At 51.0% G+C, this 12469-nt stretch overlaps 1 protein-coding gene across 4 annotated transcripts in view; it reads right to left on the bottom strand.

The window, feature by feature from the left end:
• Positions 1-138: 138 nt before the first annotated feature.
• ATP6V0D1 (ATPase H+ transporting V0 subunit d1) overlaps positions 139-12469 on the bottom strand; it is a 35688-nt gene continuing 23357 nt past the window's right edge. For all 4 annotated transcript variants that reach the window (XM_054841086.1, XM_054841084.1, XM_054841085.1 and 1 more), the window contains 6 exons: positions 10707-10885; positions 7561-7640; positions 3801-3878; positions 3042-3218; positions 2027-2104; positions 139-1520 (listed from right to left, as the gene is read on the bottom strand). In XM_054841086.1, the coding sequence (XP_054697061.1) occupies positions 1359-1520; positions 2027-2104; positions 3042-3218; positions 3801-3878; positions 7561-7640; positions 10707-10885 (754 nt within the window). In that variant the 3' untranslated portion in view covers positions 139-1358. The remainder of the gene's footprint in view (positions 1521-2026; positions 2105-3041; positions 3219-3800; positions 3879-7560; positions 7641-10706; positions 10886-12469) is intronic.

Here is a 12469-nt window from a genome sequence, read left to right as displayed (position 1 = left end):
CCGTGGTAGAAGCAAGAGCCCCAAGTCATGCAAATACTACTACAAGTATCAAATTCCATGGGTAAGAGGCTCCGTGTCAGACATGGGCTCCTCCTGGGGACGGGGGAGCAGGCACCCAAGTAAGCAGGGAGAGCAGAGTGCAATAGGCAGGTATTTATTGGTGTAGAGAGGAGGGGGTCATGGCATAACAAACACCGCAGAGGTGACCACAGCACAAGCTGGGACAGAGCCGCTCTCCATCCATCCCTCCCAGCAGCAGCACCAAGCACGTGTTTCCCACCGGCAAGGCTTCCCCACTGCCACACCAGCCCGGGGCATCTCCCAGATCTCAAGTGCCAGTGGGAGCTGGCAGCCAGGAGCAGGGCTGCCACACCATGCCAAGGGCTTGGCTCCCACCCCCTAACCACAGACAAGCAGGGCCTGGACGGGGCGTGGGACATTTCTGCCACTGGCCCCCCTCTGTACTCATCCAGGTGACAACGTGGAGCCTGATCTGAGGGCTGCCCTGCCCAACAGCCAGCTGTGTCCGTACAGCTGCACGGCCGTGCCAGTCCAGATGCCCCGCGCAGGGGAGGAGGCTGCACCAGCCTGGATGTCTGCACCGGGGGGTGCAGGGGTCCAGCACCATCCACAGAGCCAAGAGGAGCCCCGACTCTTGGATGGTTGTGGGTTTTCAGAGGAGGAAGGAGCTCAGCCAGCTTACAGAGCCCTTTCAAGCTGCAGGGCAGAGGGGAGGCTGATGAGACTCGCTTCTGAGGACATGGCAAAGCTGCGCTAGTGCAAATGGTGCTGGAGATCTGGCTCTGCCCTCGCATTCCCAGTCCTGGCCAGGGCTGCCCAGTCTCTCCCAGGTCAGGGTTAGCTACAGGGGGATGCAGGGATTGCACAGCAGCATGGGCTACGCTACAAATCACAAACTAAATCTCACAGGAACAACACTGACTAGGAGGCGCACAGAGCACTGACAGAGAGGATCCCCAGCCACGGCAGACCCGATGCATTCCTCTGCGGCAGTGGGAACCTCTCGGAGGCAGCAATCCCCCGGCTGGTGCTTGCTCTATGAGCCTAAGCGCATACAGTGGATTAGTACAGTAACATGGGGACTATTAGATACACAACAGGAGGTGTCCCTCCTGCTACACAGGGCCAAGCCTGTGCCACTGGTCCCTCCGGACCCCTCACAGCACACACAAACTTCAGCTTGTGAATAATTTAACTAGCAACTGTACAGTTTCCTCATCTGAGCCAGTTCCACAGATGGGACATCCCTGGAGTCTGGGCAAGGGGTAATTCAGGGAGTTAGACAGGGGTCCCTCTGGACTCCAGGGGCGGGAGGGTCGGACAGGAGCAGAGCAGGGTTAGAAGATGGGAATGTAGTTGTCGATCTTGGTCCTGTGCCGCTGAGCGATGCACTCTGCGATCCACACAATGTTACGGCACTCCTGCTCCTTCAGCTTTACGAAGGCGTAGAAGACTCCAAAGTGGAATTGGTTGAGGAAGGCCAGCTTGTTCAACTTCACCTGGGGAAAGCCCAGAGGAGGACGTGTCACTTGCCCACCTCAGATGGGAGGATCTGGCCAAGGCAAGGCCTGGAGTAGCTTGGGAGGTCTCATGGCTTCCCTAGCAGGCTGGAGGGCTCAGCACAGGCATCTCGCTCTGCACCTCTCTAGGTCCTCAGGGCAGCTCTAACCTACAGCACATGGCTCAGGACAGGCTCTGACATTTGAAAATCCTCCTTTCCCACATAATTACACTCTGGTTTTGCTATCAGTGTACCAAATACCCACCAGCAGCCCCAAACTTGCCTCCCACACTGCTCTAATCTGTCTGGGTGAGAACATGGACCGAGAACCATGCTGGGCCCCCATTCCCTTGCTGGAGCAGCGGGCTAGCGTCCTTTTCCTTCCCCCAAGCTCTGTTCATCCACAGCACTGCTGACAGCACAGCAGACAAGCTTGCCGCTACCCTGAGCTTTGCAAATGGCACAGGTAAGCACGTGCTGAGAAGCGTCTCGGGGCTCACTCACCTCATGCTCAAAAAACCTGTCTTCAAGAGTCTTGTCTCCAGGGTTGCTGCCAGCCCCTTCAAACAGCAGCTTGTACTCCTGCAGGAAGACATTACAAGAGGGTATACCCAAACCCCAAAGCCCTCCAAGTTCAGCAGCGCTCTTAGGCCACGTACATCAAACAGACACCCCAGCCACCATGGCAGGTCAGCAGAGGACACAGAGAAGCCAAGAGCCTGCCCTGTGCACACAGAACAACGGTAACAGGATGCTGCCAAGGCTGCGCTGCACGCACACCGGCTGAAGGCAATCCCCAGAAAGGCAAAGAAAGCCTTTATGTCATCTGTGAGCTTGTCCAGCCAGAGATCCTACCCCTTCTCTGAAACACACGGTGCTCAAAGCCATATCATCACTTTGAGTCTGCAGGGAGGATGCATCAGGTACAGACCCCTCCACATACAGACCAGAGTGTTTGGGCCAGGCCCCTGTGCCCACAAACACTGGCACGTGCCCTGGCTGCTTTAGCAAGGGAACACTGAATGCTCTGACTCCAAACAGGTCCCCAGCCATGCACAAGAGCGGCTTAAGGAAGCCAGACACATCCAAACGTGTGCTCCCAGGTCAGCGTCTCCCCCGCGACTGAACCAGAGCTCAGAGCGAACCCCTAGGCCTGGAGGTACAGCACGCCACTTCTTGCTGAAGACACATTTCCACCCCGAACCACCCAAAGAGAAACTGTCAGTGCTGCCACACCAACACCCCAAGGGTTTGGTGGCAAGGGCAGTCCCCACACCCAGGGACAGGGCACACAGGGCACGCCTGGTCTCCCTATCACCACTGCTACGGTAGCCATGACTTGACAAGCCAACAGCGTCCCAGGTGAGCCAACTCCACCTTGGCCAAGTAGAGCACAGGACCAACAGTAGCAGCAAAAGATAGCCCTCCCCAGGCTGTCAATCCAAAAGTTCCCCCAGATCCCCGAGAAGCCCTGACCCAGAGCAGGTCCTTGCACCAGCCCTCACCCCAAAGCACTCACAGGGTAGTAGTCAGCAACATTTTTGACTTGTTCGTAGTCATCTGCTCTGGCCAGCTGAGCCAGGCCCTCAGGGTAGAGTTTGCCACAGTGTGGGAACAGCTTTGCTCGGTCCTCCTTGGACAGCTCAGTACCAAATGAGTTAATGGTGATAATGAAGGCCCTCCGGTCAGCTTCGAACTGTGGGAGAAGAGTGGTTCACCTTAGGATGCAGCATCTTTGCCAGAGGCCAGCAGATACCGACGCTGCTCTGAACAGAGCCACATCAGAGGGCAGCACGAGCAGGCTGCCTGGGACGTGCACAGGCTACCGGTGCAGGCTCCCAGTATGCCCAGTAGCTGACGCCTAGGGAGCAGTCAGGTGAGGAAGTTCCCACCCCAGGCATAAATCAGAACCCTGCCAAGGTCCTGGAGTCTCTCTTACCCACTGCCCCTGAGCCCTGCACATCCCACAGTCAGCCTTGGCATGGAGACGGGCCATGCTCTGAACAGCTCTGGTTGTTCTCCAGCTCGTTGTCCATGTGAGAGGATGGAAATGTTGCCATGAAGGCAACAGATGTGTCAGCATCTGGCAAGACCAGGACTAGGGAACCCAACCTGTCCAAAGTCATGTGCAGGCAGTGTCTTCCTAGGTCTCCCAGTGAGCAGAGTGTGCAGGGATGCTGAAGAATATCTTGAGCATCCTTAATGTTGGCAGACAGGCTGGGCCCGAGCAACAAATATCACAGCAATACCATCCAGCTACAGGGGTTTCCAGACCTACCTCCAGGATCGGGCACATGGCATCTGCTGTGGTACCTCCCAGCACCTTGCAGAACTTGTAGAAGGACTCCAGGTAAGCCTGGAAGAGAGACGGCAGATGAGCACTCTTCATCTACTGCCCCACAGGGCCATTCAGCAGGGGACAAAACAGCAGGCAGGGATGCTCCAAACACTTTATAACACAGCACAGGCACTCTCATCCCATGTGAACTTGGCTGCTGCACATGAGGGACAGTGCTTCCCCCAGGAGCTGGGGGCACAAAGGGTTGTGGTTGGGTTTGTTCAAGCGACTGCATGAGTTTACTGCAGGCAACATCCCCAGGCAACAAGGTTAAAGTCTATTTTGCTCCTTTGAGGCGTCTAACTCCAAAGCATTTACTAAAGTCTCACATGGTTTCCTGACCCCGCTCTGGCCTCCACAAACATGCCAAGCCACACAACTATAGCTGCAAGACCTACGCTCAGAAAGTACCGCTGTGTAAGCAGAGTCAAGAGATGAGACAGGACATCTGTGAAGGAAACTAGCCATCCTCTGTAATTCTCTTTTCGCACTGCAGCCGCTTGGTCTCCATCCCAACTGGAGCACTGCAGAAAACATATAAGGCTAGGCACAGCTATGCTGCCTCCAGGAAACATAATCCTTTGCAGAGATGTACCGTAATCCAGCTGGAAGATGACTGTATCTCCCAAGGGGAGCCCATGAAGGCAGTGCATGGCTAAAAGTGCTGTTCAGCAAAAACTCTCTCAGAAGGAGCCATCATGTGATAAAATACCTCCCTAGACAGAGAGCTGCAACCGGAATCACTTAAAAGGGATGGAATACAATGATCCTGAGACATCACAAATCTCTGCTTTGTCACAACAGCTCCAGGACTGAAGATGGACCAAGAATGCATGTGTTGGACACCCTCAGCCTCTGCACTAGGAAAGCACCTGGATTACTGTGTTCTGCAAATATTTGTTACCACACACAGTGCAAGAGGATGCTGCTGGGTGAGCATCACACATCAAAAACAAACTTGCCACTGCTCAAGTGCAGGAGAGCACAGAGCATCAGTCTGCAGAGCTACGCAGGAACAAGGCCATGGATAACGGACTTTGCTTGAGGCTGACAGAAGAGGGAACCCAGATGAGAGGTTCAGTCACTGCCCTTCCCAGAGCTCACACACAAACTTAAGGCTTTAGAAGCAAAAGTAGGTGAACTCAAATATCCAGCACTGAGTGAGGATCCAGCATCACAGGCACCATGGAAGCACAGACTGTAAAACAGCCACACTGGGTACCCTCCCCTGTGGACCCCTCCGGAGATGACAACAATTTACAGACACTCTCCAGTGTCCTGAAACCCTCAACCCCAGAAACTGTAATCACTTTGCATTTAATAATCCTTAATGGACCTTTACTTCCATGAACCCACTCATTCTGCCTCCTGCTAGCCTCATTTGTCCATCACACCCAGCCTGAAGGGAGACCTGTGGCCTGTCCATCCATGCTGACTTCTCCAACACTTCCTGCGGTTACCACCACAGCTCCAATTCACTCCTCTTCCAGGTGAGGAATGCCAACTGGTTTTGTAGTTTCCCATACAGAAGTCATTGTACCCAAACCTTTAAACGTGTCCTCCTTAGCAACTTCTGCTGTTCATATTCAGAGAGGAGAGGAACGAGACAGAGTTCGGGACAAACGCGCTACAGATGAACACAGAAGCACTTGCTTAAGTCAATCATAACCCAAGATTTCATTTAGTAGTAGAAAGGAACAAGGAGAGCCTCACTGTACAAGCAGAGTTAGGATGACCTCCTTGCCTCTCCCATACATCACTCCACATCTATCCACATTGATTTGCCTGCTATATTTTATTGTCCAGTCACAAAGCTCCTTCAGCTCAGCAGGTTCCTACAAGAAGGCTGCCAAAGGGCCAACAGTCAGCCAGCTTCACTTCAACATACCCATTTAGGACATGGAAAAAAGGGAGCAAGCATTGAAGATGATAATGCCGGCACACCTCTGTTGTAGGACTCCGCTACTGACCACCCTCTATACTAAAAGTCGACTGCTTACTTTTAACCTCTGCTCCCCATCTTACCCATATTTCAATTTGAGAACCTTCTCACTTGTCATTGCTAACATGAAACCTTTGCAATTACTCTCCTCCTATGAATCCTGTTCAAACCTTCTGTCTACATGCTCACGGATTCCTTCAAAAAAACCTCCAGTAGGTCTGGGAGGTGGTGCTTCCCCTTCCCATGCCAACTCCTCCTGGACAGAGGCATCTGCCTGCTCTGTTCCTCTGAGCAGCTCTGTGCAGATTTTAAGACCTGGTTTTATTTCCCTCATTTGCCTGTGAAGACCATTTGCATTGTATTAAACATTTTCCAGTCCTTGGGGGAGAGAGGTGGCTTCAAGTGAGTCTGGCAGCAGCGGTTACCTTTTCCACCCTTGCATCCCTGTGCTTTGTTACTGACAGAGTGGGCTCCGCTGGGGCTGCTCTTTATCAAGAATCAGTCCCAGCACACACCAAGGGGTGTCAGGCATCCACATTCAATTTGGAGGTAGAAAGAACAGAATGCAAAGCAGCATCCATCCTCAGAAAGGAGATGGGAAAGGATGTGGCAGCTGGGACCAAAGGAGACAGCACCCCCCAACCCACTCACCCCTGTGCTTACTCTGCTCCCTGCCTCATCTCAGAGGTCTGCACCCTGCAAGGGTGCAGGTATTTATGCGTACAGGCATACCTCCCCCCGTTACAGCAAAAGACCAGTACATGCCAGAGGCCACAAGTGGCTCCTTCTCCCCTCTCTTTGCCTTCTTTTCTTCACGCCTGACCTGTTCTCTGCCTCACCAAACGGGCCACGGCTTCCTTAGGAAGCAGAGGTCACGCTGACTCCAGGCTGGCTGTGACCAGCCAAAACAAGGTTGGCAGATACAATCTGCATCCCACCCTTAATCCGGAGAGCTGAGATGGAGCGATAGCCACAGCCTGCACATAAACACATGCTTTGATACCACCAGCTAAAACCAGACCGGGCCTGCAGAGGAGACAACAACAGCTCCCCATGCAGGCTCAGGACAAGGAGATCCTTAGCCCCTCCACATCCCTGTGCCAATACTGTCCCCAGCCTGCAGGATTCCTCCACCCCAGCTGCACCTTTTACACTGCTCTACCAAGAGCATCCAACTCCAACCACAGCCACCAAAGGCTTGAGCAGACTGTTGGAGGCTCTTCTGAAAAAGCTCGAGAAAGAGAGCCAAGCCCATGGAAGCCCTTCAACCAAGTTTAGGATCAAGCCGCTTTAGCCCTTTGCATGCAGTTAACTACACATCTAAACTCGTGTGGTTAAGGAGCAGCCTGCCTCGGGCCTGAGGAAATTTATTCAAAGGCAGGAGCTCTAAAAAAAAAAAAAAAAAAAATCTCTTGCACAGACTCTTGACAGCCTGACAGCTCCAAAAAAAAAGTCACTCTGCCTAGCTCTGGTACCCTAACTCTGCACAGCTGGGTGATTGGAGGTCAGGCCCCTCCAAGAGCTCTATCTTTACTTTCCATGCAGATGCAACTAGTTCTTGATCATGCTCACTCTATCACCACTCCAGGGAAGAAAATAGAGAGAAAGCAAATTTACTTTTAAATCTACTCTAAGAGGAAAATATCCTCTCCCCTTCAGTTGAAGAAAGCCAGCTCCAGACCCAAGACAGAGCTGTAGTCATGCTAGGAATAAAATAGGGAAGTTAATATCTCTTTCCCTTCCCAGAGACTCATTTACCTTATACAGTGTGTTTCGAATGATTTCAATGTTCATTTCATCCAGGTCCTGTTCAGATATGCAGTCTTGGAAGAAAGCAGCTGAAACAGAGCCACAGACAGAGTTAGCGTTGCCCTAACCAGGCCCATGCCTGGCACTTTCCAGACTCCTCAACAATACCAGACAGAAGCACACCCTATGCTGAGCTCGTCCCTCCTAGGCCTGGCCCTTATCTTCAGCAGCCACCAAACTGCCATGACTCAAAACCTCAGGCTCCACCGTGGTTCCCCAGGCCACAATCATTTTTGGGGCTCTCACACCAGCCTATTCTCAGCAGAAATTCTCAGCTCTAGTCCCCAGCATCAGTGCCAGAGCACCCTGTATTTAAAAATAAGCAAACCCCAAACTGTTCCCAGATGCAGGCACTCAGAGGTGACAAGACAGCTTCCAAGTTGCCTGCTACAGCATGGCAGCAGTGCTTAAACATCTGCGAGACAGCAGGTAGTGAGTCCTGAGGAAGCTGGTGCTGCGCTTCTCCCTCATCCTCCAATATCGTAGTTGGATTAGGGAGGCATGGGGATGCCACAGCTCCTGCAGCCCGTGACACTCCATGGGTGGAGCCAGAAGCTGTTTCCCTTGGTTAGGTCTATCAGTCCCATTTTCCACTTCTTCCAAGGCCTTTTATTTCTCCAGCTGGAGGTAAGCAACAGGAGACAGGATGAACTCGTGTATTTTGGTAGGAAACTCAGCCTTACATATTTTGCTAGACTATCTCTGGGAGGGAGTTTGAGAAGTTGTTGCCACCTAAAGAACACAGAGAGGTGTTTCAGACCTAACACACAGTATTGCAAGCTGCGGATAAAGGTAAGTCTAGTGCAACATAAGGCTCTTGTACCATTTGCTTGTTAGCAAGAGCACAATAAAACCCATTGACAGGACTTTTATGACTTCTTCAACTCTCACACAGCAACCAACTTTGCTGAATTTGCTACATAGAGAAATATGATCTTCCTCAGCTTACGCAGTCCAGCTGCGGGTAAAGCACACTGCACTCACGCTGAGAACTGACCGGTGCTCCACTTTGTGTGGCAAACCAGGTACGATGCAGGGTCATACCCCTGGCGGGTACCACTTTTATAGCATGAGCTCCTTGGCACAGAGAGCAGCCACACCATGGGTCTAGAGAGTCCTGAACAGGGGTTAACCCCTGCAGAGGTTTCTTTGCGACAGTATCAGAGACCAATGCCACGTAGCTGGAGGAGCACTGCTCCCTATGGCTGGCAAAAATGAAAACAGAGTGTGCCAGGACTGGTTTTCATTGCAGGACTCGCTGGCTAGCCTGGATAGCTAAGCAGTGGCTACTTCAGAGTAGCAGAGGAATGAGAACACAGCTATTTCAGTTCTTGGCCCTCCAATATCCCAAATTAGGCTAACAGCAATTCTTATTTTGCCCTGCTAACCTATGAAAGCCATTTGGGGTTAGGCATTCCTACCAAGCCACGTAGCTACTCAAGTACTTTTAGGAGATAGAGCTGCTGTTTCTTTGCGTGTGGTCACTGGAAAGAGCGCAAGTTAAACAACTGGAGCCTGCGTGCCTGCTTGTTTAGGCAACACAGCTACTCCCCATGCTCTCCTGCTGAAGAAATGCCACACTAGATGGTAGACAGCCTCAAGGGCACCGTCAGGGCAAAGGTCTGAAGAACTCAGCCTAGCTAGGTCAGAAGCAGGCAAAGGTCACTCCTCTACAAGTACACGATTGCAAGAGGCCAAGACCCTCAAGTGGCAGCCTCACTCTCCAGAACCACCTTGCCAGCATAACAGGGCCTTTTCACTCCATACACAGCTGGAAGTTTTAAGGTCTCTGAGAACTAATACCTTTGAAATACTTGCTTCTATCTTATTCCCAAAATTGGAAGGTTCTCACTTACTCATGAGGAGGATTTTCTTCCCACACATCATCCCTACAGCGGGCTCAACTCTCAGTTCTCCTGCTGTGTGATTGCCCTACCTTGCAACCCAGATATCTCGAGACATGTTTTCCCTCCTTTACTGGGCTCTATCTGGCAAATCATTTTTCCATGACAACTACTTCATTTGCCCCATTATTACACAGAGCATTTGCAAAAGCACTTTCAGTTCCAAAACCAACTATTTCTATCAAAGACAATATGATGATCTAAAGTGTTATGTTCTTTCTAGAAACCCCAAAAGAATGATTAATCGCCGACTCAGGCGTACCTCATTACTTTTTTGCCCACAGATGCTAACCTAGAAAGTCTCCTGTGACTATGTCTCCTACTACTGCAAAAAGACTTCCATCTTTTCTCCAGAACCACTTCCTACACCTTTTATCTTTAAAAAACGTATCTGTCCAACTGTTCATAAGACACTTGGTTTTATTGTCATGCGCTTCCCGGTCAAGGCTTGTAATTGTGAGACAGTATCCCTCAGTGCAGGATCCTGCTATACAATGAGCTTAAAAAGGCTTTTGGAGACTTTTTTTTTTTTGCTGTTGCTCGTTGGGGTTTTTTTGGTTTGTAAAGAGCCTTCCTTGATCTAGAGCTAATTTTATCAGTCTCGGAACAAGACCGGGTATGTGCAGATCTCTATAATTACCTACAAAAATTGCCTACAAGAAATTGCCCAATGGTCAAACTAAAAGTGCTGGACATTAAGTGACTCATGCCAGCAGAGGACCTGAGAGCCCTTCACTAAGGAAGCAGGTGTACCATGTGTTCCATGACGATTATTAAAGAGATCACTTTGTCCAAGACTTCTCAAACTTTCTCCTTCCTCCTCAATTTCAGGTGAGGATTCCCAGAAGAGCTGGTAAATGGACATGTCTAGCAGATCAGATCTAGCTACACCTGCAGTGTCGTGACAGCTCAAGGCCTGGCTCTCACAAACCAAACTCCGCAGCAATCTGCACTACCAGTGTGCTGGTTTGGACATTTGTTGAAGCATACAGAGAGCTAGCTGGTTCTCAGGAGGTAAAACATAGGGCAGGCATAAACCTGAACTCAAGCGCAGGCACCGTATCTGTGCATTACCCGTCGCTTTGTCTTCCTGGAGCACAACTTAGTCTTAGTTGGACCTAGTTAGTCTGGGGGAGGAAGGGACATCTGCTCCACGCACAGCTGAGAGGTATTTCGAAAGGCTCCGCTCACCCAGGGGAGTGTCCACCAGGATTGCATTGTAGAGCTCTGCAGGCGTCTGAGCAATGTTCACGGCTTCCATCTGCTCGAAACTTCCCAGAGGATGGCACTTGGGCACCAGTTCGGAGATTGAACGCTGGTGCAGGGTCCCAGTGATCAGCAGAATGACGTTGTCAATCATGTAGCTGTACCTGGAGGAACGCGAGAGGAAGCCTGTCACGATACAAATAATGTAAAAATCAGCACCTGGCACCAGATGGACACACATCTTCAGTCCCTGTGAACATCTCCAGAAAGATGCGCCCTTCCCATGAAGGACTAGTAAGGTGCCTCCTTAATGTCTCCCTATCATCCCAGCCTAGGAAAAGGGATAATCCCAGGCTGTGATTTATGCTACAGCTGAACTGCACCATCTGGGCATCTCCTACCTACTATTGAAGAGTATTAGATTGGAAGGGATTTCTGGAGGTCTCTGGCTCGATGTCCTGCTCCAAGCACAGCCAGCTCCAGCTGCACTTTGAATTATTTGCAAGGATGTATATCTCGCAGCCTCCCTGGGGGTCTGCTTCAGCATCTGACCACACTCACAATGAAAAGTCTTTTCCCAAAAGCTGATCAGTCTCTCATCCGAACCCCATGCACCTCCAAGAGCAGCCTGGCTCCACCTTCCCCACACCCTCCCACAAGATAGCTGGGAATATTTGTCCTTCCAGCATTCCCACTGCTCTCCTTGCATTGCACGCTTCCTGGAGAGCACGTGCAAAAGTGCGAGTGATGGGACACCAGCAAAGGGGAATCTGCAGATAGCCTGGCTTGAGCTCAGCTTTGCTGCCAGCAGCACTGCTCCATCTTGCCAAGACTATGGAGAAAGGGTCACGTTTCTGCAGCCCCACTCCCTTCCAAAAACAACAGGGCTAGCAGCTTTGGCACAGCCTTCATTCACACAAACACACACACAAGCTTTTTCACACCTCTGTCATCAAAAGCTACATGCTTTTTCGCATTAGTCCATATTATGATGTCCCTAACCAAGTTCTCCGCCTGCGTTATACAGGATATGCAGATTCAGGCTTTGGCACAGCGGTAATGGGACATTCAGTCTGTAACCATGAGCATAAGTTCCACCAACACAAGCTCTTTGTGGCCCTTCTCTCCAGTATGGCCATGTTTCTCTTGCACTGAGGAGTCCAGAACTAGGCACAGCACTCCAGGTGAGACATCCACCAGTGACGAGTAGAGGGGAAAGATCAACTCCCTGTTCTCCCAGTCCAGCCAGAGAAGGGAGACACAGTTGGCCTGAACACTAGGAATACAAGAAGGGCTAGTGGCCTTCTCCAAGTAGAAGGTCCAAGCAAGGGATTGAGACATCACATAAATACAAGTAGCTGAGAGGAAAAGTGTCCCCAGCAAGAACACGAGCGGTGCTCTAGGCACCTTCACCACCATAAGTCAACCAAGGTGAGACCAGGAAAACATCAAGGGATTTTCTTTTTTTTTTTTTTCCCTCTCTTTCTTCAGTCAGCAGAAGATACCTTTGCAAATGTCCCTCAGGGAAAGGGGCAGGATATTTGGAATTTTACGCTCCCTTGCTCTTGCTGCTAGAGCTCTAACTCTAAAAAGTTAGATGATGGAAAAGATCAGGCCTGAACTAGAATGGCAGAAGGAGCTGTGCACATCTGGAGTTGGTGCTCTGGGGAGGTTCAGGCTTCCCACATGTACCTGAGTGCTGAAAAAAAGGGAACTTAAGGCCAGTGGACTGGGACTGGGGCAAGGGC

The sequence above is a fragment of the Grus americana genome, chromosome 13 (assembly GCF_028858705.1).
Source record: "Grus americana isolate bGruAme1 chromosome 13, bGruAme1.mat, whole genome shotgun sequence".
Taxonomy (NCBI): Eukaryota; Metazoa; Chordata; class Aves; order Gruiformes; family Gruidae; genus Grus; species Grus americana.
The sequence above is the reverse complement of the archived record's forward strand: the minus strand, read 5'-3'. Positions and strand labels throughout refer to the sequence as shown.